At 32.3% G+C, this 27,086-nt stretch overlaps 3 protein-coding genes across 9 annotated transcripts; all 3 read right to left on the bottom strand.

Annotated features, from left to right (window-relative positions):
* LOC111291011 (uncharacterized) lies at positions 1–3,782 on the bottom strand. Its single transcript, XM_022882546.2, has 2 exons — positions 1,807–3,782; positions 1–716 (listed from the first exon to the last, which is right to left on the bottom strand). The coding sequence occupies exon 1, from the start codon at positions 3,496–3,498 to the stop codon at positions 1,843–1,845; it is 1,656 nt and encodes a 551-aa protein (XP_022738281.2). The 5' UTR covers positions 3,499–3,782; the 3' UTR covers positions 1–716; positions 1,807–1,842.
* Positions 3,783–9,932: 6,150 nt separating this feature from the next.
* Positions 9,933–14,462, bottom strand: LOC111289631 (uncharacterized). Of its 3 annotated transcripts, none has more exons than XM_089768549.1 (3): positions 14,383–14,462; positions 13,019–14,307; positions 10,787–11,230 (listed from the first exon to the last, which is right to left on the bottom strand). In XM_089768549.1, exon 2 carries the CDS (start codon positions 14,014–14,016, stop codon positions 13,075–13,077), a length of 942 nt encoding a protein of 313 aa, XP_089624675.1. In that variant the 5' UTR covers positions 14,017–14,307; positions 14,383–14,462; the 3' UTR covers positions 10,787–11,230; positions 13,019–13,074. The 3 variants fall into 3 exon arrangements, with proteins under 3 accessions (XP_022736576.1, XP_089624675.1, XP_022736575.1); XM_022880840.2 differs by lacking the exon at positions 14,383–14,462 and adding an exon at positions 12,444–12,494 and having other exon boundaries at positions 13,019–14,177; XM_022880841.2 differs by lacking the exons at positions 10,787–11,230; positions 14,383–14,462 and adding an exon at positions 9,933–10,656 and having other exon boundaries at positions 13,019–14,177.
* LOC111289630 (sialyltransferase-like protein 2) lies at positions 10,787–18,551 on the bottom strand. 5 transcript variants are annotated; one of them, XR_016346607.1, is made up of 14 exons: positions 18,352–18,551; positions 18,181–18,254; positions 17,877–17,966; positions 17,715–17,792; positions 17,528–17,628; positions 17,113–17,305; positions 16,908–16,998; positions 16,763–16,827; positions 16,165–16,319; positions 16,000–16,081; positions 15,713–15,822; positions 14,865–15,098; positions 14,383–14,481; positions 10,787–11,230 (listed from the first exon to the last, which is right to left on the bottom strand). XR_016346607.1 is itself a non-coding variant. In XM_089768547.1 (13 exons), exons 1-12 carry the CDS (start codon positions 18,437–18,439, stop codon positions 14,903–14,905), a joined length of 1,323 nt encoding a protein of 440 aa, XP_089624673.1. In that variant the 5' UTR covers positions 18,440–18,551; the 3' UTR covers positions 10,787–11,230; positions 14,865–14,902. The 5 variants fall into 5 exon arrangements, 1 of the variants encoding a protein (XP_089624673.1); XR_016346605.1 differs by having other exon boundaries at positions 14,695–15,098; XR_016346606.1 differs by lacking the exon at positions 14,383–14,481 and having other exon boundaries at positions 14,695–15,098.
* Between the last annotated feature and the right edge of the window lie 8,535 nt (positions 18,552–27,086).

Genomic DNA, 27,086 nt, shown 5'->3' on the forward strand with positions numbered 1-27,086 from the left:
TCAATAATAGGATAAAGTATCGAATTAAGTATAAAAAGAAATCATGATGTTTTTTATCCCTGTATATCTTTGTTTCCTTTTCCTATTCTGTTCGTACACAAGACCCACAACTATGGCTTAAAACAAGAAATGCTTCCCTGGACACTTTTTTCCCGCCAACCATATCGTACAATCCTCTTAGACCGTTTCCACATGGGGTAGATGGCATCGGCGGCCCTCTCTTTCACATGCCTCTTATCCGATAATAAAAGTACCAAATCGACAAACCCAAATGGGAATTGCTCCATCCTTCATCTCTAAGTTTGAACAACTAAGCATGCTTGGGCATTTTCTTCCCCCACTGTTTTGATGATTCTACTTATTTATTCTTTCTTTCCTTAAAGTCGGGATTGATATATTATTTAGTGTTTCTTTTCCAACAAGATTTCAATATAGAAAATGGTATAATCCTCTATGTAAAGAGACAAACTATTGTAGAAATGGATCATCAAATTCTAAGGTTCACCTGACACAGCTGTCTTATTTCCGCCCCTTTGCCATAGGCAGGAAGGTTCCAACCAAGCAGGTTCCACAACCTCTCCCGAGCCCTTTTCTTTTTCTCCAATAAGAATACATCAATACATGAGCTAAGGCTAAGTCAATTTGTAAACAAGTTTAGGTAGGACCTTCCCTGTTAAGGTAACAGCCAGCAGAAGATTAACATAGAACAAATGCACCTGGTCAAGAACAAAAGCACGTGGTTTAGACCCACTGGTATATGGATATATCATCTACCAGACATCCATAGAACTAAACAAAACTATTTCAGACAATAATGGTGATAATCTAGATATACAGGAACCGAATGAGAAAGATCGATAATGATCGACCAGATCCTTCTGGGACCCCAGAATTAGGATAGCCGAAGGAGGATTAGAAGAGCTGGAAAGAAGAAGTGCTTGCCTGTTTAGGCAAGGATCAGCAGAAGTTTGCAGTGGTTGGAGAACATGGATAGAGACTAAACTTGGAACAAATGAAGAAAGATTTGTTGCACTTGAGACACAATCATAACTCAGCATCATCACTGTTACCAAACTACCAAAACAATCAACGGCTCATGTTTTTGCTACTTAAGGTTTAGGAGGAGTTATAGGAAAGCTAATGGTTCACTGTGTAGCTAATGCTTAGATTTGAAAGTTGAGGTAAAAAACGGAACTAAGTTATCGGATCAACATAGAGTGGTAGAATTGAATGCTGTAAGGTCTCAACCAACTCTCCCTAAAACAAAGAAATTGCCCTGCAATGATTAGCACTTATTAAGGTCTATTCCTAACAGTAAAAACAAGCTACCCAATATGGAATGAAAAAAAATATTTTCCGTTCCCTTGATTCCAATTCTTAATGAAATTTCCGAGCATCCAACTCAGGCAGAAAATGGTTAATCTGTGCATCGAACGCCTGAGAAATGAGAAAAGAAAGTGACCTAAGCTAGCAGAGTCAATATAATATAACTTGATTCCGTTAGGACTTAGCATCAGCAACAACTCCTTTGTGAAGTCAATAAGAGCTCAAGGAAAATGATAAAAAAAAACTTGAGTTCATACAAGAAACAGCTATGAAATCATTGAATTTTGGGTAATAAAAATTTAACACCAGTCAAATTAGGTCACCAAACCAAGATCGTCTCTACAAACTACAAAGAAAGTTTTTCCATGAGCAATTACACTAAACATATAATCTAACTCTAAGCAAATAAACATCCACTATGAACAAGAAAAGGGAAAGGAAAATAAAGAAATCAAAGTAAAAACAGAACTATTAACATACAGTTCAATGACCCCATTTTGAAGATATCTTCCATTGCTACGGTCTGGCAAAAACACCCCAGATCTTACCACGACCAAGACTCTCCAACAGCTTCTTAGCCCCTTCACCATTCATCTCAACAAGTTTCTGCAAGTACACACAAGCACCAGCAGCAACCATTTGCTTCCTACATTTCTTAGAATGTACAAGCTCTGACAAGATCAAAACAGGGTATTTTTTATCCAGATTCAGTATTGAAGGATCCAATAACTGCACAGCATTTACTATCCCTCTCTCATCCTTTCCAAAAACCTTTCTGTTACCTGCGTACAACATAAGCGTCGACAATGCCATTGCAGCTGCTTCTTTTTCTTCAACAGCCTTCCCATCCAACATTTTAATCAATGCCACAATACATCCAGATTGACCCATTTCTTTCCTTGTTTTCGAGTTAAAACCAAGCACGTAAACAGCTCTAGCAGCAGCAATTCTTACTCCTAAAACCCCACAGTTCAAAACAGCCACGAGCCGGGCAACGAAATCATCAGCAACCAGAGCTTCTGCAATAGGGGGACAAGAAGCTAAATGCCTAACTAACTCAACAGCAACTTCAAGACTTTTCGGATTGGGAGATGAATCCCAGAAATTCTTCAAACATGCAATCCCACCTTCCTTAACTGTCAAAAGCTTCAAATTTTCATCATCAAAAACCAAATTACATAAACAAGAAATCGAATTTTCTTGTGCTAAGGCAGTCCCAGAAGAAGCAAGCCCGATTAAAACAAAAACAGCGTTTTCTTCAATGAAATTCTCTTTAATTTCATAAAAAGAAGCTAAATTTTTCAAAACACCGGCTGCAAAAGCTTGGGAACCAGGCGTTCCAGCTTGGCAAATCTCTAGAAGAGACGAAACCCCACCTCTGGAACCAATTGCTCTGGCGTTTTCTTTTGAACAACTTAAAGCTTGTAAAGCCATGCAAGCTTTTTCTTTTCCGAAACCGCTTCCTGATTCAAGAACTCGAAGCAAATGGTTCAAAAGCAACAACCCTTCAGCGATCAACACGTGTTTGCTTGATTCCACCGTTGATACCCTCGAAATGGCGGCAACCGTCTTTTCTTTCAATTCTAAAGAGCTCGAATCCAGTAAGCGCACGAGCACTGGAACCACCCCCTGCGCCACGGCTATCATCACGTTTTTGTCGTCCTCTTGGAGTAAGCCTAAAAGGGAGTCCATCGCTGAGTTCTTCGACTCGGTGGTTCCAATTTGCAAACGAGTTATCAAGTTCTTCGACTCGACTCGTACTGCTTCTTTCTTCGATGAAGAAGTTGAGACAGCGCCGTCTTGGAGTACTCCACTTTGAATCAAAATCTCGCTATCTTTGATATACCGATCTAATTTAGCCAAAACGGCGTCGATATCGCTCTGGGTCTTGAGTTTTCCCTCGGTCAAATCGGCGCGTTGACATTTCTGGGAAAGCGACACGGCATCATTCAAGGTTTGGGAGATGGAATGAAGGAGGTCGACGGCGAGAGGGTTAGAGGAAGAAGCGGGAAAATCGAAGAAGTCGGCGAGTTGGGTCTGGAGACCAGAAAGCTTGGATTTGATCAAAGCCCATTTCCCTTTGAAATGGCTGATATTTTGGATTTGCTCCGAAAGCGAAACCAAAAGATTATTCGAAAGAGAAAATGGGTCATCGCTTTCTGGTACTTTCATGGCGGCTCAGACCGGTTTTTCCCTCTCTTTTCCCCTTTCCTATCTCTGTTCTGAAGATTCGAAAGGTTGTGCAGTGACAGAGTGAAAAAGGAAAGAAAAAGATTCAAAGGATTTGGAGTCTACGACTCAACAGAGAGAGTGAAGAGTGTTGGGAAACGACCGAGCAGCATTGTACTGGCTTTGCCTGGAGATATACTGTGAGAGATTGGTGACGCTGTTGAGTATCAGACGCAACTCTGGAGCTTCATATCACGCGCATTTGACTTAAATACGGAATTTGGAATAATTGCTGTTAACGCTGGGCATTAAATTAAATTCCCTATACTTTCATTATTGTGGCAGGCTATTAAAATAAGTTTAGATATTTAATTAAAGATTTTAAATTTAAAAATCTTTTAAAATAAACATATGAAACTTATAAAATAAAAAAATTTTAAAATAAATTTTAAATTTTAAAATATGTTCATTCTAAACATTTATAGAGTTTTTTTTTATATGTTTTCATTATGATAGTAATATATTAGGTCAAGATAAATTTTTGTTCATTTTAAATTTGATCAGATTTTATATTTATAATATTCAAACTTAATTTATTTTAAGGATTTTTTTATTTTTTTATACCCAAATCTAATATGATTTGATATTGTATAAAATTGTATCTGATTTGATTCAAAATTAATAAAATATTATTTTTAATATAAATATAAAATTAAATATATATAATTAATTAATTAAAAATTAATTTTTAATACATATTAGATCAGGTTGAGGTGGGTTTGTCTAAAACCTGAACTCAATTTTTTTTTATTATTATCCAACCCGACCTGACTTAAAACTTAAATTAAAAAAAAAAAAACTTTAAGTGGTCGGGTCTAATCGAAACCTATAAAAAATGGATTAGATTATCATCCCTAATTATCATTGACATTTTTTAATTTAAAAAACATAATTAAGAAATTGACATGTATTATTTAAAAATTCATATTTTTTAATATGTTTTAATGAGTATGCATCATTTTATTAATTTAATATGTAAAATCTAAATACTATATCAACACCGAATGAATTAATTTCTTAAATTTATAATATTTAATTTCAAGTTTTAAATTTTTTAAAATTATTCATTAATAAATTAATAATTTTTTATTTCATTAATAATGTATAAAATTTATACATTACTATATACATAAAATATAAAAATCATTTTTTAAATATATTACGACTACTATTTATTGAAACATGGAGTAATAATATGTGGGCATATCTATATCTTAATTGTCTATCTCAAAATGTTTTCAACCATGCAAATACACCACATTATGCCGTCCCTCCATTTCATAAGATCGAAAAAAAAAAGTGTTTTCCTTTTGTTTAATAGTACTTAGAAATAGGTTAAATAAAAAAAAAAAAGCTAGCTATTAACAAAATAAAATATACTTTATTTTATGAGTTCTTATTTTTAAATTTCACATAAGATGTATCATATGTTTTATTATTTTTTATGAAATAAAAACATAGAAAAGAAATTATAATGATATATGTAAGTATTATACATAAATATAAAAATAGTAAATACATTTTTTTGAAAATAACGTATAAAAAATATGAAATTTAAATTATAATAATTGTAATTTTTTATTACCTTAAAATTACAACATTGTTTGAAAAACAACCTCGGTCGAATAGGAACATTAATCTTATTTAAAATTGATAGAAAATCGATATTTTACTCTTATGAAAATGGGAATGAATTTAAAAATTTGAAAATAAAGACAGAGATTAAGTATGTGTATGAAAATGAGTAATATAACACTTACTGAATATCCGTACTTTATATATTTAAAATTTTAATTTTTTATTTAATAATATAAAATTTTATCTTTTATCAAAACTAATATATTTATTTAAAAAATATTTATAAAAAAATTATTTAAACATATAAAATAAAAAATATTTTTTATTTTTAAAAAAAGTTATGAATATAAAAATTATTTATATTTATTAAATACTTAAAAAATTAAAATATAGATAAATTTAAATATTTATTAAATATGAATTCGATTATAAATTATAATATAAAATAAAAAATATTTTATCCCTCCGTAACATAGTCACAGTCAAAATAGAAAGCGACCATAGATAGAGTGTGAGATACACACACAATTAAAGGTCGTAAAAAAAGGGTGAGGGTAGTGTGATGATTGGAAATTGAGCCAAAAAACACGAGGAGGACAGAGTAACAGAAGCAGAGGGCTGAGAGGGAAAGTTAAAGTCATTTTCCTTGTTAACGATTCTACTCTCACCGCACAACTTTCATCATCACCCGTCACAGCCTATATATGATCGTCAGATTCTCCTACCAACCTTTATCTTCATTCATATTTACTTTCTCATATATTGGGCCTTGACCAAGTCATAAGTCGATTGGCCCATTCATTTTTGTTGATAGGCTTGAGCTCCCTTCATATCAATAACCCTTGTGCCCCGTTTGATGCTCACCATGCCTTGGGTGCCGCCGACTGGATCCTTAAAAGTTTCATCAATGAAAAAGCATCCACGGTGCGGTGTTCAAAGGTAACATATCGTTTATAAATTGTTTTTTGCTATAATTTTATAATTATTTAATTATAATAAAAATTATGTAAAAATTTATTACCTTGTTTTGTTGGTTATAGCTTTTTATATATCAAAAGTTGAAAATTAGGGTTTTATGCAACAAAAGAAAAAATAAGGATTAGTGCTGATAATTTCTTAAAAATAATTTTCATCGAATCTTAGAGAATTTTTTTATGCTAACTTGTGAAATAAAATTTTCACATTAAAATAAAATTAATAATTTAAAACATGATACGATAACAAATAAAATATTTAAAAATAACATGATTTAAAATTTTAATAAAAATTATATATAGATATAACAATATTATAACATAATTATAACATGTATAAAATAAGATATGAAAATATAAATTTTAATATTTTATATTATATAAAATATACAAATTATTATATATATATATATTTATAAACAAAGATGACTTGGTCAAACTGCTAACTAACTAGCTAGTAGACATTTTCAATAGCAGATAATTTATATTGTATTTTTTAATCAGTGTTAAATTCTCATGAAATATTAAAATTGAATTCAACTTGAAGAGCATACTAAATTATGATCTAGAGGCCTCTTGAAGTCCATACTTTACCTACTATTTTTGAATAACTACCTTAAAGCATTCTTTTTTAAGTTATTAATAAATTTATTCATGAGCCGAGTGATCAAACATTTTCGTGGATTTGATGTAGCTTGGCCCGAGCTTAGGCACAACTTTATACATCTAACTTAATATTAATCTTGTAAGAATATTTTAGTTATTAAAATTATTTTATTTGATCTTAAATGTATATTTAAAAATTTAAAATATTAATAAATATATTTTTATATTTTAATAATTAATTTAAATAAATAAATCAAATCAAATCTTAAATAAAATTTAAAATATAAATAAAATTTGTCTAGATTTAATCCGACTTATAAATAATTTTAAAATTTTTGATATTATTTGTATGTATGTACATAAAAGCATTAATTGACCAATTGATACAGAATTTGGTTGACTACTACCTTTTAATTTAAATTCCGTAGTTAATTTTTAAGCATGTGACATAAAAAATAATGGCAGTTCGTGGTGCATTATTCGCTTTTCATTTCATATTTTATAAGTATCTTTAGGCTATGGAGGGTGGAGAGGTTGGGAGTTAGGTTTTTTTTTTGTCATATCAAGTCAATTAATTGTTTTATAAAAGAGATTATATTTTAAAAAAGAGAAATTGGTGTGAGATTTAAATTTTAAAATTTTTAAATGTTATTTTATAAAAAATAATCTTATGAATTCATTAAATTAAAATTAAAATTTAATTATATTTTTATCATAAATTAAAGTTTAAAAATTATAAATATTAAAGTTTAAAGTAAATATATATTAAAAAATAGAGAAACCTGTCGGCAAAAGGTGCGGAGGTACAATGATTAAGCAATGATAATGGTATAATATGCCTAAGTGCTGGGCTATAACCTTTTTTTTTTTTTCTTCGGGGGGGGGGGGGAGGGAGGAGTGGCCTATTTCTTACATGGCAGTCTTTGCACCCAAAAAATAATAATATAATAAAAATGAAAGGACCAATTTGAAGAGCCCTAGGTTTCAAAATTGGGGCCAGAGAGAGCCCAATTTTATTGAGGTGACGACCTTGTTGATCCCATCAACTGACTTCCACCCAACCAATCAGATCCATGATTATATGAACTCCTCTTCTCATTCTTTAGGCCCAAAGTGAAAAAAAAAAAAACTGTAATCTTAAGCTCTTATAATTAAGAAAAGTCCCTGAGAATTTTGAAATTTAAGTAAAAAAATAATTTATAGTTTAATTTAATTAATTTATATAACTATCAATTCTATTTAATCGGTTTAAGATTTAAATTTTTATATTTACAATTAGATTCGATAATTTAAAATATGATATAATAATATGATATAAATACAATACAAAAATAAAACAAGAACGTGATATAGATTAAAATTTTAATAATAATTATATATCAATTTAATAAAATTAAGAAAATATATTTTATGTTTTTGTTAACACAAATTATGACATATAATTTTTATGTAAAATATAATATAAATACATAAATAATCAGCAATTTTTTCTCTTGCTTTCAAGTTATACCTTCTTTAAAAAAAAAATTCTCAGTTTTCAATTTACAACAATACTTTCTTATTCCACACGAGAACCCAAATGGTATAAAGTAGTAGGCAAGTGAAGGGGTTGATAAGTCACGTGGGGGACCTTTTGAACCCAGGAAGCTTGGAATAATGGCAAAGAAATTGTTAAAAATGATACCAAAATGCCATTTGATTTTTGAAATCCAACCAATTAAAATTTGTCAAATGATGCGATATTGACACGCATTTAAGTCAAGAAGGAACAAATTACCAAAGCTTTATTGATTGTGAAAATGGACATTGAAGGCATTTGACAGTTATCAAGGATCATTGATATTGGAATATTACTATTAACACACAAAAGCCCTTAATAAGGGAGGTCAAGAGCTGACTATAAACCCTCCCCTGTTTTATTCATAGATAAACATCGTTCAGACACTGACTTCAGATAGTTGAGGTCAAAAAGCATTATTCTGGTTAAATAGGAAGGGAATGTCAAACGTAGCTTGGTGAACTTGGAGCCAAGCAAATATATCTTTGGTCATGACTCATCTGATTGGGGCATTCTTTTAGGTTTTGCCAATGTTTTAAGTCTAAAACACGAAAAATTCTGTAATTTAATTTATTTGATTAATATAGTCACTTTTAAAAAGTAAAATTCAGTAAGTCTGAATTCGAGTGTTGTTGATAATTTTATTTTTGCTAATGTTGAATTTACTTACAGAATCTTTAAAAATTTTTGAAGATCAAATGAATCGATTCGATACAAATTACTTAATTAATTTGTCCCATTAATATAGGCAGAGGGATTGGCTTTTTTCCATTTTTTGCTCATTTCCTTTCTTTTTTAATAATATTAATTTGTTAGCTGGTACAATATTTGACCACAAATAAAGAATGATTTTGAATGATGGTCGACAGTAGTGAAAACAACAGATACAGCAAAATGGAACGTTATGATAGATAGGTTGGACCTTTAAATTCACTGGAATATATTCAGTCATGGCCACGTTGATGGTTGAATGTTGGCGATGTGTTGACAAATAAAGCTATAAGAATAAGGGAAATACAGACACATAGCTCAAGGAATTAGCCAAATTTGCAGCAATTGGAATCCGATTTCTTTTTTTTTTTTTTTTTTTCCTTTTTTAATTTGTCTATGGCTATAAATAGAGCATTCTCAATGCTTGATTGTGTAAATCCAACACCTCAAGTAGCAAATGGTGAGGGAGGAAGAGCGGTCTTGTATGGAGATGAAGAGTCTTGTTTGGTAGCCAAGGATGACTTGCCTAAATCCAAACAGGATTTTGAGGTAAAGGAAGGTGAATTTCATCAGAGTCCTTTTAATGGTTTCTGGGCAGTCTCCTTTGGCTATCCTGACTGGCTCTTATCTTTCATGCATGACCTATATCTCTTCCATGCATTAAAATCTCAATGCCATTTCCTTACAAGTTCCAAATGTGTTACAATTTTGCACTTGAGACACATAACGAGAGTACATGATGCCAATGAATGTTTGATTCACCAGCATGTACTGTGCCCTATCAGGAATAAACAATTGAGTTTCAGGTTCAAATTCTGCTCTTTTTTTTTTTTTTTAAATCTTTTAAATCACTTATTTATGCATTCTTTGATTTTAATTGGGTGAAGGGGTACTCAATACTTTTAAGCCTATTTTTTTTTCGAGTGATTTTAAAGATGCATTCATCCCTATTTGATTTGTCATGTTCAAGATTTTGCTTGTTATTGATTAGTAACATGAATGGTAAAGTTGTGGAGGAATAATGCCAACTTCTCACCAGCATTATACTCTTGATTGCATAGTAGTATGATTTAACCAAGGGATAATACTCTCGTTTTCCAAGCAAAAATTTGCATAAATAGTAGTAAACAGCATTAGCTGCTTCGCATAGTAGTATGATTTAACCAAGGGGTAATACTCTTGTTGATGTGATTCCTTCCTCCTAAGCTGCCTCCATGCCTCGGGTCTATAAACTCAAAATAGGAAAACTTTGAATATTTTAAGTCTTCAGGTAACCCTAGTAATTGTTTCATTGTCGTGGGATTTTCCTTTTGGGGATGTTGGATATGTCTAATCCTGATGAACGTGTTCTTACTAGTGATTTTTCAATCCATGCAAGTCATTTATCAAGGTGACCCGAGTGTCAGAGATAACGATTGTTCTTGCCATTTTTTTGGTATTTTTTCTGCTTCATGTATTTGGAAATCCTCTTTAAATGCATCTTGTCCACGACCGGAAAAGGACATCTGGCATACATGTTCGGTGTAACTGGTAAAAAATTACTAGCATTTCCCTCTTCTCTGAGTAAAAGTGGTTTGTTCGTCAGTGGTTTTTGATGCTATTAACAAGAGCAATAAACTGAAACACTTCATCCCCAAAGAGAGCTACTTGTTGAAAAATGGTCGATTGAAAAAGCTGAAAAGACAGAAAAAAAAACCTTTCAGATTCTATCAAATTCCCAACCTGCAACGAACCTGAGGTGCATAATATATATATATATATATGTATGTATGTATGTATGTATGTATGTATGTATATTCAAACATTAGGCGCTATCACACAGTTTCATTCCTGTAGAAATATTTTTTACACGAGTATCAGTTTCTTGCCATTGGCAGGCTGTCCAAAAGAATATATTAAAAAGTCATCACCTAACAGAGAATAATTTAGACGATTATTATAGGCTTACTAACAAATTTGCAGCAAATTTCATCGCACGCAGAAGCACGTCAAGAAGGAAATTAATTTCCTTTTGAGGTAAGTGAACAAGAGCCACGGTATTGTTTAGACTAGGGAGATGTTGATGCGTGGCCTCTCCTCTGTTTTGATGAGTGCAGGTTTTGGCCAACCTCAATCTACTCCATTCATTGGTTACACCATTGATAATTGGGGTAGAATTGGAGCTATAATGCTTCATCAAGCCAAGCCACTATGCAGGAACCTGGTTTTAACACTGTCCTCACCAGGATGGAGATTTATGGACAAGTTCCTGTCAGCATATAATCCTTATTCATTCATTCATTCATGTTTTTAACATATGCTACAAAAAATGCCGTCTTTATTCATCCCTACATCTCATTCCCAGTTCTAGATGAACAATTGGCCATCAAGAAGATATGAAAGATCCTAAAAGTAATATAATAAAACACATTCATGCATATAATCCTAAAACAGATACACCAATCTGGATTTGGCTTTAAATAAAGGTCAAATAGTTAGCTCTATGTTTGACAAATTCCACAGTAGGACCATGTAGGTCCACTGCCAAACAAATCAGCACAGAACAATTACTAGAGTAGTTGGGAGTTGACAGAAAGAGGCAAAGTCCAGGAATAATTCATACAAATATACACATTAAATCACCAATAATCTAGCAGGAAAGAAGTTTCAGAAAACAAAACTTTGATTTTCCTTGAGTTTCTACATTTTTTTCTTACCCGAGGGGTAGTTTAAAACCCGATTTCTTAATGTTTGGCACATATTCACAAAACAACATAGATTAAGTTTTTCAAGGTTACTCTTCTCTTCGGTAACACCTATCATCAATTCAAAAAAAAAAAAAAAAATTATGTCAAAGAAACACTTAGAAGTGTAATCCTTTATGCACCAACTCCTATTTTGTTTGTTTGTTTTTTTTTTTTTTTTTTTTCTTTCTTTCGGTCTTCGTGGAGCCAAGTTTTTTACAAACAAGAATGTACTTGACAAAATCATAACCTACCATAACTAATGTAGGGGACTCTAAGGAATGCAAAAAATATGTTAGGACCAATTCAAGTAGCATATGAAATTGCTCCAATCTTTTTTCCTACCATCAATGTTTCACAAGCACATTACTACCAAGGTATGCCACGAAAAGAGAAAAAAAAATTATAAAGGTTAAATTAGAATCACATATCCATATCATAGAATTTTAGGCTATAGAAAGCTATGATGTCTTATGGGATTTTAGGCTATAGAAAGTTTTGATGTCTTATACATATTCAACACAAGAAAATATCTGATAAAAGCCTAAACCTTTAAGAATGCTCAAACAAGGAAATGTATGCCTGAGGGGAAGAACATTAGTTGTCTACTTGCCAACTAAAGATTTACTTAGCCATGATAAAACAAGGCAATACAGGCAAACAGAAATTCAAACCTAGATGTTGATCCTAAAACACAATTTGCATGGTGAGAGGGAGTTCTAGATTAGGTTAAAGTACCTGAGATGGGAATACATATATCCACAAAGAGATGCCCAAGGAGGACAAAATCTACAGATGTTGTTCAAAAATCAATAGCCAGTCTATAGTAAATTCAAACTAAACAGTCTCAAGAGGAAACGACTAAAATACAGAATCTTCAACAGCCAGAGTAAATAAACGCCTATGGAGTGATTGCTTCATTCTTTGATATCAACCTTCAATCAGACTACAACGCAATAATCAAGTATTCTAATATCTTAATTGTAAAAATATATTCCATTCCGTAACAAAAAGGAATGAGAAAACCATAAGAATATGATTGAAATTGCCTTATTTTGTCAAGAACCTTCCTTTAACCAAAAGAAAAGCTAATATTCCCTCATTGTTTTCGGTTAAAGTTTTTAACAATAGTTAGCACTACCCTAACAAGAGCATCATAAGCACAATGCACTGCAAAAGACTTGCACCAGATTAAAATTCATATAGTGCAACAAAAAACAAAAACCCTACCGATTATCCTACTTTCGCTACACCAAAAATAAGGTAAACATAAAAATGCTAAATGCTAATAAGGCTTATTCTCAAACTCTTACATTGCCATGGCTGTTAAATTTCTCCCTCCAAAAACCAATAACCATAATGAAACATGTCACGAAAAGCCTTTACCGAGCATCTGGATTGCACGAAACATTTTCCTTCTAGAACCAACTGCATTTATTCCCATATCCTTCAAATCTTCCAATGTCAACAAAGGCAAAACCTCATCATCCACTTCATGGATCTCAAAAACAGGGGCATATCTTCCTAACCCCAAACTATTCAACCATATCCTAACCCCATCTTCCTCACACCGCCTCAAGTTGGTATCTGACGGCCCAGATAACTCTACCCCATCCGAAACCCTAGTCCGAATTGGCCTCCTTTGGTTTTTCCCGTGATAAAGAACTTCCCTTTCATTATCACCGACACCCAAATTATCCAAAGAATGAATCGGATTCTGTTCTTTCATGGGGCTTTCCGAGTTCTCCATGTCGAAATCATCGCTATATTCGCTGCCACTGTATCTGTCCTCTGTTTCCACATTACTGTTGTTAGTGTTGTTATTGTTGCCGTTGAGGCTGATGTTTCCGCCACTGGAATCGTCGATTTTGGAAACCCAATTGGATCGGACCCGTTTCGCGGCGAGGCCCCGTTTCTTGAAATCTTTGACTCTCCAGCTACCGATAGCGACGCCATCTAAATTGTTATTATTGTTGTTAGGTTCTCTTTCGCCATCGAGGGTTTCGTTGTTGGCGTTGAAGTCAGTGCTGAGATTGGTTAGGGCGCGAGTTTTGGACGATTTAGAACTCGCAACGGCAACTGATGGATTTAAGGACAGGTGGGATTGGTGTTTCCATTGCTTGGAAAAGGCAGCGGCGGCGGAAGAAGAGGAGGGTCTTCGGATATGAGAATCGGGTTGGTCACCGCCGATATCGCCTAATCGAACGCTGGGACGTCTCTGGCGTTTCGATCCAACGGTCTCAGATGAAGCCACCGCAACGGGTCCTCCGACGCCGTTTACCGGGCCGTCCGATTGCTGTACATCCGCCATGTTTATTTTACTCCTGTTTTATATTCTGGGTTTGCTTTATTTAGTGAAGACAGCGAGAAAGGAAAAGTGGAAGGAAAAAAAGAATGACTTTGGGTTTGATGTTTGGGTGGAAAGAAAGCGAGAGAGTGAAATAAATGGAAGTGGAGAGACTGAATTGTGATGTTGGGTTAGTGACACGTGTCCTCTTTTCCTACCGAAAGGGAACCAAAGGTATTCTTTTTCTCAGATTTGCTTCATTTATTGCCCTCAAAATTTTCTTGTTTTTTTGGAATGATAGAAAATCAACGTTTGCTATTGAACACGAGGATTAACATATGATTAGAAGAAAGTTTAATTCAAAATGTCAACTAAAAGGGACCTACTAACCAGAAATCAACAGACTTTGCCAAACACAAGATCGCTTGTCCCCAATGATATTTCAGCAAAATCCCATCATGACGGTCTTCCATGGCAAGAAACACCGAGCTACAACCAAAATGTCTTTTAACACCATGGTTTATAGAGGCCCCATGGGCAAGACAATGATAGACATGCTACAAAGTAAAAAAGTAGGAAGAATTTGGTGACATTTTTGCATGACATTCTCATGAATTCATGAATACAGGTTAGACCCTATTAGCAATGAAAACTAACAAAGAATCTACAAATGAAATTTTGACCTTTATAATCTACACTTGCCTTAAAAAGGCAATGCAGCCTGAGAAATTCTCTCTCCCCAAAAGAATCTTTTAGGATGGGTATGATGGTTGTAGCTGCTTCAAGAGTAACTCAGATTGGCCTCTTTTTTTCATCCTTTAATTTGTGTGTGAACTATATCAAGCAATGATTTCACAGATTTTGCCAATTACCTCCATGGCAAGGATGAGCAATCGTGCTTATCGAAGATTCAATCAACTGGTACTGTGCAAAGCTGACCATGTCCGGAACTGTGCTCCACAGGGTACATAGTTGTGCCTTTTACAAATTTTTGATGGTCAACGGCAGCCTTTCTGAGCCTAGAGACTGACATATATTTCCTTTTAACTTGCTTCTTTATTATTGAGCACGATGCAAGTAGGTCTTCAGATCCTGCTCCAACCCTCCTACAGAAATAAGAAAATGAAATTTTTACATCTTCAGGAACACAACTTTAAGTTTAAGCTGGAAGAGAGTAGTTGTTATAATATCAAATTTTATCTAATTGCACTGCACTGAGAACTCTGTTAACACCATACAAGATTCTTCAGCACCAATACGTAAATACAGACAGGACTAAAGTTTTAACACATTAAAGCCTTTTTGTGCAGCTCCTAAGCAGTTGCTCTACTCCAAAAAGCTATTGATGAGCCAAATAGGTGTTTCAAAATAACAACATCTAGCCTTTACAAAAGCTGAAAATGAAATTTTAGAAGCAACTTGCATGATGGACAACTGAATTAAGCAGCAAATAAACAATAACCCTGAACAGATATTTTAAAACATTCTCTGAGTGCCAAGATTGATTATCACCAAAAGCAATCCAGAACCGTTAGCATGTCATATGTATTATGAGACTCTGTGAAAACCTAGTCATTCAGTTAAGTTCCAGATCAAACCGTGCAAGAATTGTGCATGTGATTATTGGTGTGATGCAACATATGTTTTACAACACAGCCTCTGACTTATCACCCATTATAAATTCTAATATGAAACAAAGGAAACATTAAAAAATTGTTACCTCAACCATTTCTCTGATGCAATTCTGGCAGCTCTTATAGCGCTACGACTTGGCACCCACTTCACAACTCGGTTTGCATCAGATCGCATAGGAGAATGGATTTTGATAAGCTTAACAAGACCAGATACAAATTTGTCAAAGATATTAATTTCCCTACACTAATTAGGAGAGGACTGTAGTAGCATCATGAAGAAAAGAGAATTTGCATGTCCTTTCCTATTAATGGTTACACAAAGGAGAACTTCACCCAAGTAAAGATTTCAACATGAAAGGGAAAGAGAGCATACACCCAAACACTCCATCATCTGGTAATAAGCCCTGCCATGCAAAGGTGTATGGCCCTTCCGAGATTCTGAGAAATATCGAGTCCTGGTAGGATATCGTGAAGGTTTTATTTGTAAGGTAAAAATAATTTAATTGTTGCAGAGAAAAATAGTTAAAATGAACCATACCATTCTTTATAACCTGGATCTACAGTGAAACCATACATATCCACCGAATCACATACAGAGAGAGCAAATTCAAGAGCCTTGAGCCCAGTCCCTTTTGCAGCTGAACCAAAGGATGCACCTAGCATGAGATATACTGGATTGCTTATTGGAATTTCCTGCATTGAAAAAAACAACAAAAAGTCTTTGAAGTTTATGTCAAAAGAAAGTGGTGGCAAAGGTGAAAAGAGGACGTTGCCAAAAATTCCATCGGCCAGTTTTCATCCATCAACATCTTAAAGAACAGTTAGGTGTAGGATTTCAAAAATCATGAATGTGATTGAGCAGTCAATTTGCATAAGAAACTTCACAAATTTTAACAGGATAAAGGACACATTCTTTGATATAATTTAGGGCAGAAAATAATAATAATGACAGGCAATCTGCCCACAGACATAAGGAAAAATAATTTCAGAACCAACAACAAATTAAATCACAGGTAGATAGACATATATTAAGAGAAACTACTGTTTCTGTATACAGCAGCTGTTTCTACACAAAGTACTAGTTTGGAGAAATATCAAAATCATAGAAAGAAACTAGATGGAAACTATATACTAACCCGAATCATCTGGCTCATAATGTCATGAATTGTAGTTTTGATTATCAACACCTCCTGCCTAGTCTCTGTAAAATCCAAATATTTAGCATTCATTTAGAATTATGAAAGTGTAATAAGTAAACAACAAGTGTAAAAATGTCAATACCATCTAACTCTACAATTTTATCAAGAGCTTTGGCAGATCCTCTGTTAAGAAGCCGAAATGAACTTTTCTTGCCCACATATTCTGTATAGTTCTGCGATAGAACATTTAACACTTGAAAAAATTATAAGAAAAATTATTAGAAAAAAAAAAAAAAAAAAAAACAAGAGGGGAAAAAAAAGCCAAAGCTTTATGACAGCAGCTTAACCTCAATGGGGGCACCATTCTCTCTAATGACAACATCATAGCTATCTATCTCCTTCCCAAACCTTGTTTTCAGAAGATCTCCTGAGTTGCCTATAACAGCACACCGACCAAACTGCCTAGGAACATAAGGTGGTGTTTCAGGGAGGACAAGTGAAAGCTTTTCCATGCATAAAGCTTTATTTTTACAGTGGTTCCTGCAATACAGAAAGAAATTCCATAAAACTTTACCCAGCTATTAAGCATCTAAGCAGCACATGCTAATAATCTGGCACATCAAATATCTCTTCTTTTAGGCATGTTGCTAAAATAGGCAGTAATGTCACTATATTCCATTCTCAACCTTATTTACATTATTGATGCATAAACTACATAAAACCAACTAATCATGTATTTCAGTCACCAAAAACAGTACTCACAGAAGCACTCCTTTATTAATCCTGCGCCATGCATACTCCTCCCACCCATTTGGTAAAGCATCAATGAACTCCCTAGTGAGAATTGTAGTACTATTCCTCACCTGAGCAACCACAACTCACTAAATAACAAATCAACAGCAAAGAAATAAAACAAATCTTAAACAAATGACATTATAAGCAAACTCACCTGTTCCCATGCGGCCACCGCTTCACAAAGATTAAACACAAAGGATAAACCTTCAAGTTCTCCAGTATTAGGATCCCTCTGTTAACATATATGAATTTTTCAAACAATTCTATGACAGAACTTAAAAAATAAATTCATAGAATTGTTAAAACAGAAACCTACCCATTTGGAGTAAGTGTCACTAGGATAGGTTAGTGTTACTTGGCAATAATCTTTACCACTTATAGCTTGTAAACCTAATCCATTTGCACTCTGTATGAATTATAATGAACCAAATTAAACCATTAAAAAATAGGAAAAACAAAACACACTCGAACTAGATTTTTCATTAGAAAAAGCCATAATTCAACAATAACTCACCACAGCAACACATTTCTCAAAAAAATGGAAGTGCCCAAGTTAAGATTATTGAAGTTAACAAATAATAACAATAAAAACAAGAGAAAAAAAATTAAAGAAGACTGACCACACACTTCTGAAAATCACTTTGCAGAGATTGCAATGCTTCCCAATCTTCATCTGACAGCTGATAATTGTCATCTACAAAAAATACCAACGGAGAAGCAAACCCAAAAAAGTTAGAAAATTTATTTATAAAAGAAACACAACTAAAGAAGTATATATGACAAATACGTACAATGAGTGAAGAGTCCAGTGATGTATATGAGAATGACTGTGAACCCAGAGGCTAAAGCTACTAAAAAACCCAACCGCAAAATCTTCATTTAAATGGGTTTTTTGGGACGAATAATGGGAAAAAAAGTTGGATTTACCAAGTTTATTTGATGAAAAAACAAAGATTCTGTATGGATCTGAATAAGCAAACCTGATCGATTTTCTTAAGCTAACAAAGGATGAGAAAAAGAAAAAAAAAATGAGGCGGTGTTGCGTTCATGGGCCACTGGGCCCTGTGGGCTGTGGCAAATACTTGCACCAGACCTAGTCAATGATCTGGTTGCCAGGCCTGCGGGTTCGGCCTAACCAGGGTCGAGTTGGGAGAGGAATTTTAGGTTCAAATCTTAAATTCGAATTGAAATATTAATTTATTAATAAAAATAACTTTTATTTATATTTAATTTTAAAACGTATTAAAATATTAATATAAAAAATCATTGTTTAGAATTATGTTAAATAGTATTGGACTTATTCATGCCTGGATGATCTAATTGAACCTTAAACAATGCTTTGAAAATGTTAATTAAGCTTACTTCAATTTGATTTTTAAATATCTTTAACGTGCATAAAATTAGTAATACATTTTTTTATGTGGATTTTAAAAATTAATAACTTACATTACATCATATGATCATATAAATCCGAATATTTGACTCAATGATATATACATTTTATCTCTCTATTCTAAAGTTTTTATTAGAATTCATTTTCATCTCAAATTAAAAATAAAAAAGATACTTGGTAATATAGTTAGGTTAATAGGGTATTAGATAAACTTCTAAAATTTATGCGTATAGATTTAGTCAAAAAAATTTTTTTTCCTCCATAAGATAAGAAACATAAATGAGATGATATTCATTTTTATTAGCCTGATAATTTAAAATATGATACGTTGACATAATATAAAAATGATACGAATAAAAAATATAGAAATAATGTGACTTAAAATTTTTTAAAAAATTATAAGTAAGTTTAATAAAACAAAAAAAAAATTGTATTTTATGTTTTTGTATTGATATAAATTGAAACACATAATTTTCATATAAAATATGATACAAATATAATATTTTACATGACACGATAATATGAATTATTAGATTTAATTTTTATAGGTATGGATGCAAAGCTTCGCTGTTTCATCTGTTAACAATTGTAGTATAGTCTTTATCATGGAGGGATGGGCACCGGCAAGAGCATAAGCCTAGGAAGCAACTTCTATGCTTTCATTGCTCTCAGTCTTAAGTCCCCTTCGCAATTAATCTGATATATACCAGCCAAAGCCTAATTTCATCCGAATTGAAAACTGAACATTTTATCAACGGATCATATAAGTATTAATATAGTTAATGAATTTCTCTATTTGAACATGTAATATCGATTGGAAGTGTTACATTTTACCTAACTTATTCATTAATATTAAAGTCACTCAAATAAAAATTTTGCATGATATTTATTATGTTTAAACTATTCTATGTAAAATTTACATGTGAGTCAATCTCCTTTCCATGCATGACATAGGAATAAATTGAGATTGCTTAATCACCTGTCAAATATTTGACTGCAATGTCGTATTCACCGATTTCATGTGCTTGCATGTGCAGTCTCCGGGAGGAATGCGCGTCGGGCAGCATGGACCACAACCGACTCCTAACGACCAAATGAGTCTGGTTTCTGTGGTTCAACAACCAACTGCAGCCCCAGCCTAGCCCAGCCAAGCCAAGACGGCATATTGAACCAAGACGCACACCTCGGCAGAGCCATTTGCAATTCTAAGTTAGCCCTTAGTAGCCCAGCTGCTCCTGGAAGGCTGGAGCTAAAGCCTAAAGGCCTAAGTTCAAGTAATCCTGTTGGAATTGTACCGTTTGAACGGGACCCCCTGCTGTTGTTCTCCAGGAAGCTTGCAGATGAATTTTTTTTCTTGAAGTAATTTCAATGGTTTCACATTAAACACTCCATGATATCCATATGCTAAATATGTTTCTTCTGGTCAGAATCAAACATCCCATGAGACTCCAAGGCAGACAGTTGCTCAGATTATGGTCCCAGTTCGCTTGTTGTATTGTTTCAAGTAGATATAGCAAAAGAGAGCAACTGGTTAATGCTTTTTATTTCCCCATTCAATGTTGGGTATAGAGATGTTTATTAGTTGGATAAGATTTCGATCGGATCGAGTTTATATTTAATATTAATAGTTTATATGTTTATTTAAATTCGATAAAGTTTGAAATTTCAAACTTCAAAATTTTTTTAAATTCGATCAAAATAAAAAAAATAAATCTTAAATCTAATTATTAAACTTTATTTATATAATAAAAAAATTAAAAAAGTGTGATTAAATTAAGTTTAATAGAATTATATTTAATTTACATATATATAAATTAAAAATAAAAATTATATATGTAAAAAATAAAAATAAAAATTATATGAAAATAAAATTTTAGTTTAATAAAACATATATAATTTTTATTTTTAATTTATATATATATAAATTAATTTATATATAATTCACATATATATAAAAATAAAAAAAATTATATATATATAAATTCGAATCGGATTAAGTTTTAAATTTTTTATTTAAGACTCGATCCAAAATTTAAATAGATCTAAAAATTATATTCACTTGTTTAACGAGTTTTAATTTTTTATTTAAATCATCTCAAAATTTCGATGAATTTTTTAATTTAAATAAATAATTCGACTCTTAAACAAGTATAGTTAAGTACCTGAAAGTAGCTCTAAAAATAAAAGTATAAAAGGAAGCTGATATTGCTAATTGGTTTTGCTTCAATTCAATCCAAATACATTCACGAAATCAAAATAAGAGCAAAAAATCTGCAGATATGTGCTTAATTACTAGGAATTGGGCTTCGAATCCCCTACTTTTGCTTGGACAAATTGGCAAGTCAGACAAATTAAGATGCATGTATGAACTGTATAATTAAGGCAAAACATTGTCAATTTCTTGACGCGTTAGAAACTAGGTTTTTGATAAGATTCTTGACTTCATGAACTCAATATGTTTTTTTCTTCTTTCTTTTACGTTGACCTTCATTTTCATGTCGTGGATAAGGTCTCTGTTAATTATATTTTTTCATAAATTCCATATTCATGAAATTATCACATTTTATTTAAAGGATGTGAGATCCTTTACATACCAAGTATATATTTAGCATTTCTTAAAATTTTTCATAATTGTGGATTTTTTTTATTAAAATTTTGGTTTATGAAGCCGGCTAATTAGTTTATATAATTTTAAAAGAAAATACGCGTTCAAATTTAATTCAATTTGAATCAATTCATGAATAAATCTAATTATAAAAAATACACGGCCGACATGTAAGCATTACATGTATATGAATATTGTTAAGAAAGTTAAGAACTAGAGAATAGAAACAAAGAGCAATGGAGAATAGTCCTTTGTGTTGTGTCAAATAGAATAAAAGATTATTGCAAGGTGATCGGTTTTATTTTGGTATTAGATTTGTTTTCTAAATTATGATAAAAAATTTAGAGATTTACACCAAACTTATGAAATATTATCCACTTTAATTTAAAAATCTCATAGTTTTATCTTATAAAAGACGTCTCATAAATTTTAATTTTAAATCTCTACATATATATATCATATTATATCTATATATTTTTTCAATGTGATATTGAGAGCGTAAAAAAAAATCTTATGCATATAAATTTTGAAATTATATTTATGTAAAATATTATGACAGGTTCTATTTAAATAATTGTTATGTTCATTATAACTTTTATTAATGGCATTTTTTTCAAAAATTACTGAATAAAGTTAATGCAAGTAATAAAAAGTGAACTCATATTTATTTAATAAAAAATAGTTTAAGGTTGAAATTATTATATAAAATAGCTCTATCATATAATATATATATCATGCATTCAAATATTTAGCTTAATAATTGATGAATGATTTTTTATTTGAAGAGAATTAAAGTTAGATTTAAATTCGAGATTTAACCCAAACATTAATTAACTTAACTTTTTTTAAAAGTATATTTCAACAACGTCGAGTTCGATTCCTAATAGTTGTAATTTTTTTAATTCTGCCTTAAGCCTATAAATATTTTACAAAATTTTTCAAAATTAATTTTCATGGTTAAAGTGCATATGGATAGCAGATTGTACGTTTATAACAGAAGAACATGAAACCAATCCATTTATTAGGACAGCCCATGCCTTCCCATCTACTTCTTCACTATTAACAAGTGAGGCCACCAGCTGGGGGACCCCTGGCCCCATTTGGCCGTAACCAGAGGCTGCACCGTCCCAAACTCCCAACCACCGATCGCTACCCTAAGCTGGTCCCCTCCAAAGGTGGGTCACCCGTACTGCTACTGCCCATAGGGGTTGATGCTACGAATACGATGATAATCCCAGCCCATTCTTATCTTCAAGCTCTAATAATAAAAGACAGACTCGAAATGGAGAAGATTTTGATTAACTCTCTTTCGTTAGGCACTTATAGTTTCTTTTTTACCGTGAATTCGGCCAAAACAGCCGGAGACACGCCTCCGAAGTGTTTTCTGTCGTATTTATGATGTTTCCGGGAAGGGCAGGTTGATTTTCAACGTCATATACTAGTAATAGTAGCCGTTTGTAAAAATATATATTATCTCAATTACGAAGTGTTATATATTCTATTAGGATATATTTTAAGAATTATTTTTTTTTTATATACAATCTCGAAAATTTTAGATTCTACAAATGATATTAGAATATTTTTAAGTATTTTTTTTATTTATCATATTAATTTAAATTGAAATTTAAAAATTTCACCTATGATGTATTAAATAAATTTTCATATTTAAAACTATTAATATATGATAAATTATCCAATCCATTGCTGTGGTGAGATTTTTAAACTCCATCACTAGAATTAAAAAGTTTGATATATTTATATTAGTGTAAAAATTATATATTCTTATTTTTAAATCAAAATAATTAAATGTAACTGTTATATATATAAGTATTTAACAGTAGAAGAAGAATAATATTTTACATTATTATGTAGGAATCATAAAATATCTCAAAGTTTCTCAATTCTTTATACATGATTTGAGTGAATTATTTTTTTATTATTTTCTATAAAAAAAATTTTTGATATTCATATTCTGGTTCATATCTTGCTTTTATGCCCTAAGGCTTTTTTTTTTTTTTTTTTCATAAATCAACTTGTTATTTGATCCCATATTGATTTTGGATCTGTCTTTCTCATAAATTTAATGGATGTACATGTACTATCCAAACATGAAAAGAAAATTTTCTCGAGAAAATTTTTCTTACTGATTTGTCACCAGCACTAATATGATGTATAGTTAATTCACTGCTACGTTCAAGTAGGCATGATTTAACAGGAGAGATGACAATAATATGGTCTGATTTGTATGATTGTAGGAATAGTACTTTTTCTTACATAAAGACGGATTATAATCAATTGGAAAAGCCGAAAGGGTGGTCCAAATAAATATATAATTAAGTCAAGCTTACAAATTTAATTTCAAGTGGCCACACATTGTTGTCTGTTAGCCAACATTAATGTACACATGCAATTATAATTAAGCTTAAACAGATTCCAAATTTATGTATGCATCCCATTGACATGTCATGTACTAGCAGTCCATATAAATCACACGCAATGGGACAATGTAAAACCAACATTGAAAAGAGTTTTAGCATGGCCATACCCATAATGTATCATATCACCCATAAAGGGCTCCACAGTACTAGACATCAAAAAGAGAGAAAGGAAAGATGATGGGTTACTGTTTTACTAGCAGTCCTGTCCATTTCATGGTGTTGATGGGTCATGCATGTACGACGTCGTCTCATCATCATCATCACCGTGAAGTGAATGAAGGAACACACATGGAGAGAATTACTTGGCTTAATCATTCGACTTTGTTTCATCACAAACAAAGGCAAAGTATATTTTTCTGTTATACCTAACATAAAGTACATTTCGTTTGGTGAAAATTTAACAAGTGTCGAAGATGGTAACCTTGTGCTTTCTTGCTTCACCATGCAAAGTTTCCCCATTATGCAGTTTCCATGCATTTCCTCCCTCCATCTGTCATCTTGATGTCGGCAGAGGCAAGCTTCATGTAAACCGGCATTGATTGTTCTCTATTGTTTGGATTAAGACTTGTCATAGGAAGGATCGAAGATTGAAGAAGTTAGGGAGGCATTCCAAAGTGTTCCACTAAGCTTCAACCAGTTTTCGAAATTACATTCCAATTATATACCAATTTAGAGGAGTATTGGAAACAAATTAACTTTAATTAGAATCAAATTATACGTGGAATCTAACTTTTCATTCGAGCAATAATGCATTAATAGGGCAATGGCTGGAATCAGAAGAAATCAGTTACTTAAAGCATATGAAAACTTAATTAATGGCGACAATTCCAGTATTTTACTGACGGGAAAAGGACATTGCCAGGGTTTTTATTATGACTATTCAGCAAAAGGGACCCAAAAATTAATATTTAACTGAGAAATAAAAGAAAAAAATGGAAAAACATGAGGGGCCCTGAAAACAAAACTGATCAGTAGGTGAGCTTACAAAATGTGATGAGTATTTGCTGGAGTTTGTATGCTAATAAAACACCTCTTTATCCAGATGTCAACACAGCTTTCCAGGAGACAGTTAACAGCTTTGATTTGAGAAAACATTTGATTTTACTTCAAATAAAAAACAATGACAGCAGCCAGGATATGAAACATATATAAAGTTTATGTTCGGCGAACAACAAGCTTGATGTATATGAAAGAAAGGAAAAAAGAAAGATTTTCACATGCCTTGCTTTGCTTTCTTTTATGTGCAATGAAAGACTAGAAATTAAGGTGTCATTAGAGGGATAAATACAGAAGAAAATAAAATTTAAAGTGTTAAAAATAAAAGAGATGAAACAAGCTGGTTCTAGAGCAGAGAATTTTCATTTACTTTTTGCAGATGGGACTTGAAATGTTGAAGAAAGGTCGAATTTTGTTCTTTGTTCCCTGGCAGCATTTAGAAAAGTTGCTTAAGCCACTCATGCAAGAAATAAGGTATGTGGGTCGGTGTTAAAAACAGCTGGAACACTTGAACCACATGGACTGTCTGCATCTACAACAGCTGAAAAAGTTAAAGGCAAATTAACTCATACATTGCAGTGAAGATTTGAGATTTTATTAATTGGATTGGTGGTTGTCATATATTAATGTGTTTTTTATTTATCGTTTGTGAAATTTAAAAATTTTCGTATAAAAATGACTGTTTAATTATAACTAGGAACAATTGTTCCTGTAGTAAGTTTGATTTTCAATCAAATTTCGCATCCAATCAGGATGTTCTATACCAAATATGGGGCCTGGAAAATAATTGCCAAACTCTCACCCCTTTTTAAAGGGTCCCCTAAATCTCTATCTTATTTGGGTGCTTTAATCATCACTTTTTAGTAGTCATTTTTATGCTTATTTGTGGCTTAATTGCCTGCTTAGTTAATCAAATCATAATCCAATCATTAGTGTAATTCCATGACCAATATTATAGTTTGACTGTCTAGCTTTCTTTGCTTCTTAATATTCGGTGTTTCATCAACCCTAAAAAATAAAATAAAATTCTTTTGATCATCTAAATTTCCAATATTCCAATACAAACAAATTTGCAAGCCTGAAAATTTGACACTCCATCCCGGGGAATCAAAGCAGTTAACAAAAATCACCAAAATCAAGATATGATTATAAAAAATTAGAAAAAAAAAAGATTGTTTAGATAATCATTCTGATCTATGATCATCACTCAATGAAAAGAAATTCTGGGGTTTTTGATCCATATCCAGACATGCTAAAAATGGCTGACATATATCTTTTTACATGTATAAATCATATATATATATATATATATAATTTTGTTTCAGAGCAATTATTACTGGCACGTAGGTTCAACTTGTAAGAGAAAAATGCCAAGCAAGTGGCTGAGAGTTGGATCAGATTTGCACTAGGAAAAAGAAGCCTCTGCATATTTAGATGCTCTACGTATAGCAGTTACAAAAAATAGGTAAGCGGGAAATCATCTCATAAATAAACCTCAGCCCCCATAAAAACTAAAACACAAGAAGATTCCACCTTGAATTTAAGCCAACAATTGCAGAAATGGTCATATCAACCACAGCAGCAGCAGGACACATGTCCAGTTTATTTCTCAAGGATATAAGTTTTCACCTTCCTCTTGGGGTCAATAAATTTTTTACTGTAAATGCGTAAAAGAAGAGCAATGAAATACCCCAACACCATTTCATAATTTATTTAATTTTAATCAAAGTTTTAATTCATAATAGGTACTGGAGGAAATATGACAGCGGTAAAATAACTGTGGCAACAGGAAAGGGACTTTATAAGGTGGATTTTTATATTACAATACTTTTACTACATAAAAAATTAAGGCTGCCTTTTTTCTAAGCTGAAACAGCGTAGGGTCTAGGCATTTGTGCGTGGGAGACATAGGGGGATCAGTCAAAATGGACAGGAACAAGGGATATGCAAAAAGATATGGTCTTATTTGGTCGATTATATCTGTCCTTTGTGTTCTTCCTCCATTGATGTTGCTGCCCTTTATTCATGTTCAGATGCTACTTGAGTTCTCGGTTGGACTTGGAACTCCAGGAAGAAGCCTCTTCTCCACTCGAG

This window comes from Durio zibethinus, chromosome 11 (assembly GCF_047325235.1).
Source record: "Durio zibethinus cultivar Kanyao isolate XHJ-2024 chromosome 11, ASM4732523v1, whole genome shotgun sequence".
NCBI lineage: Eukaryota > Viridiplantae > Streptophyta > Magnoliopsida > Malvales > Malvaceae > Durio > Durio zibethinus.

Coding starts and splice junctions, on each gene's coding strand:
- LOC111291011 (XM_022882546.2), bottom strand. CDS start 3,498: ATGAAAGTACCAGAAAGCGATGACCCATTTTCTCTTTCGAATAATCTT.
- LOC111289631 (XM_022880841.2), bottom strand. CDS start 14,016: ATGGCGGATGTACAGCAATCGGACGGCCCGGTAAACGGCGTCGGAGGA.
- LOC111289630 (XM_089768547.1), bottom strand. CDS start 18,439: ATGAAGATTTTGCGGTTGGGTTTTTTAGTAGCTTTAGCCTCTGGGTTC. Junction 17,967..18,180: donor GTGATTTTCAGAAGTGTGTG/GTCAGTCTTCTT, acceptor TAATTCATACAG/AGTGCAAATGGATTAGGTTT. Junction 16,082..16,164: donor GATCCAGGTTATAAAGAATG/GTATGGTTCATT, acceptor ATATCCTACCAG/GACTCGATATTTCTCAGAAT.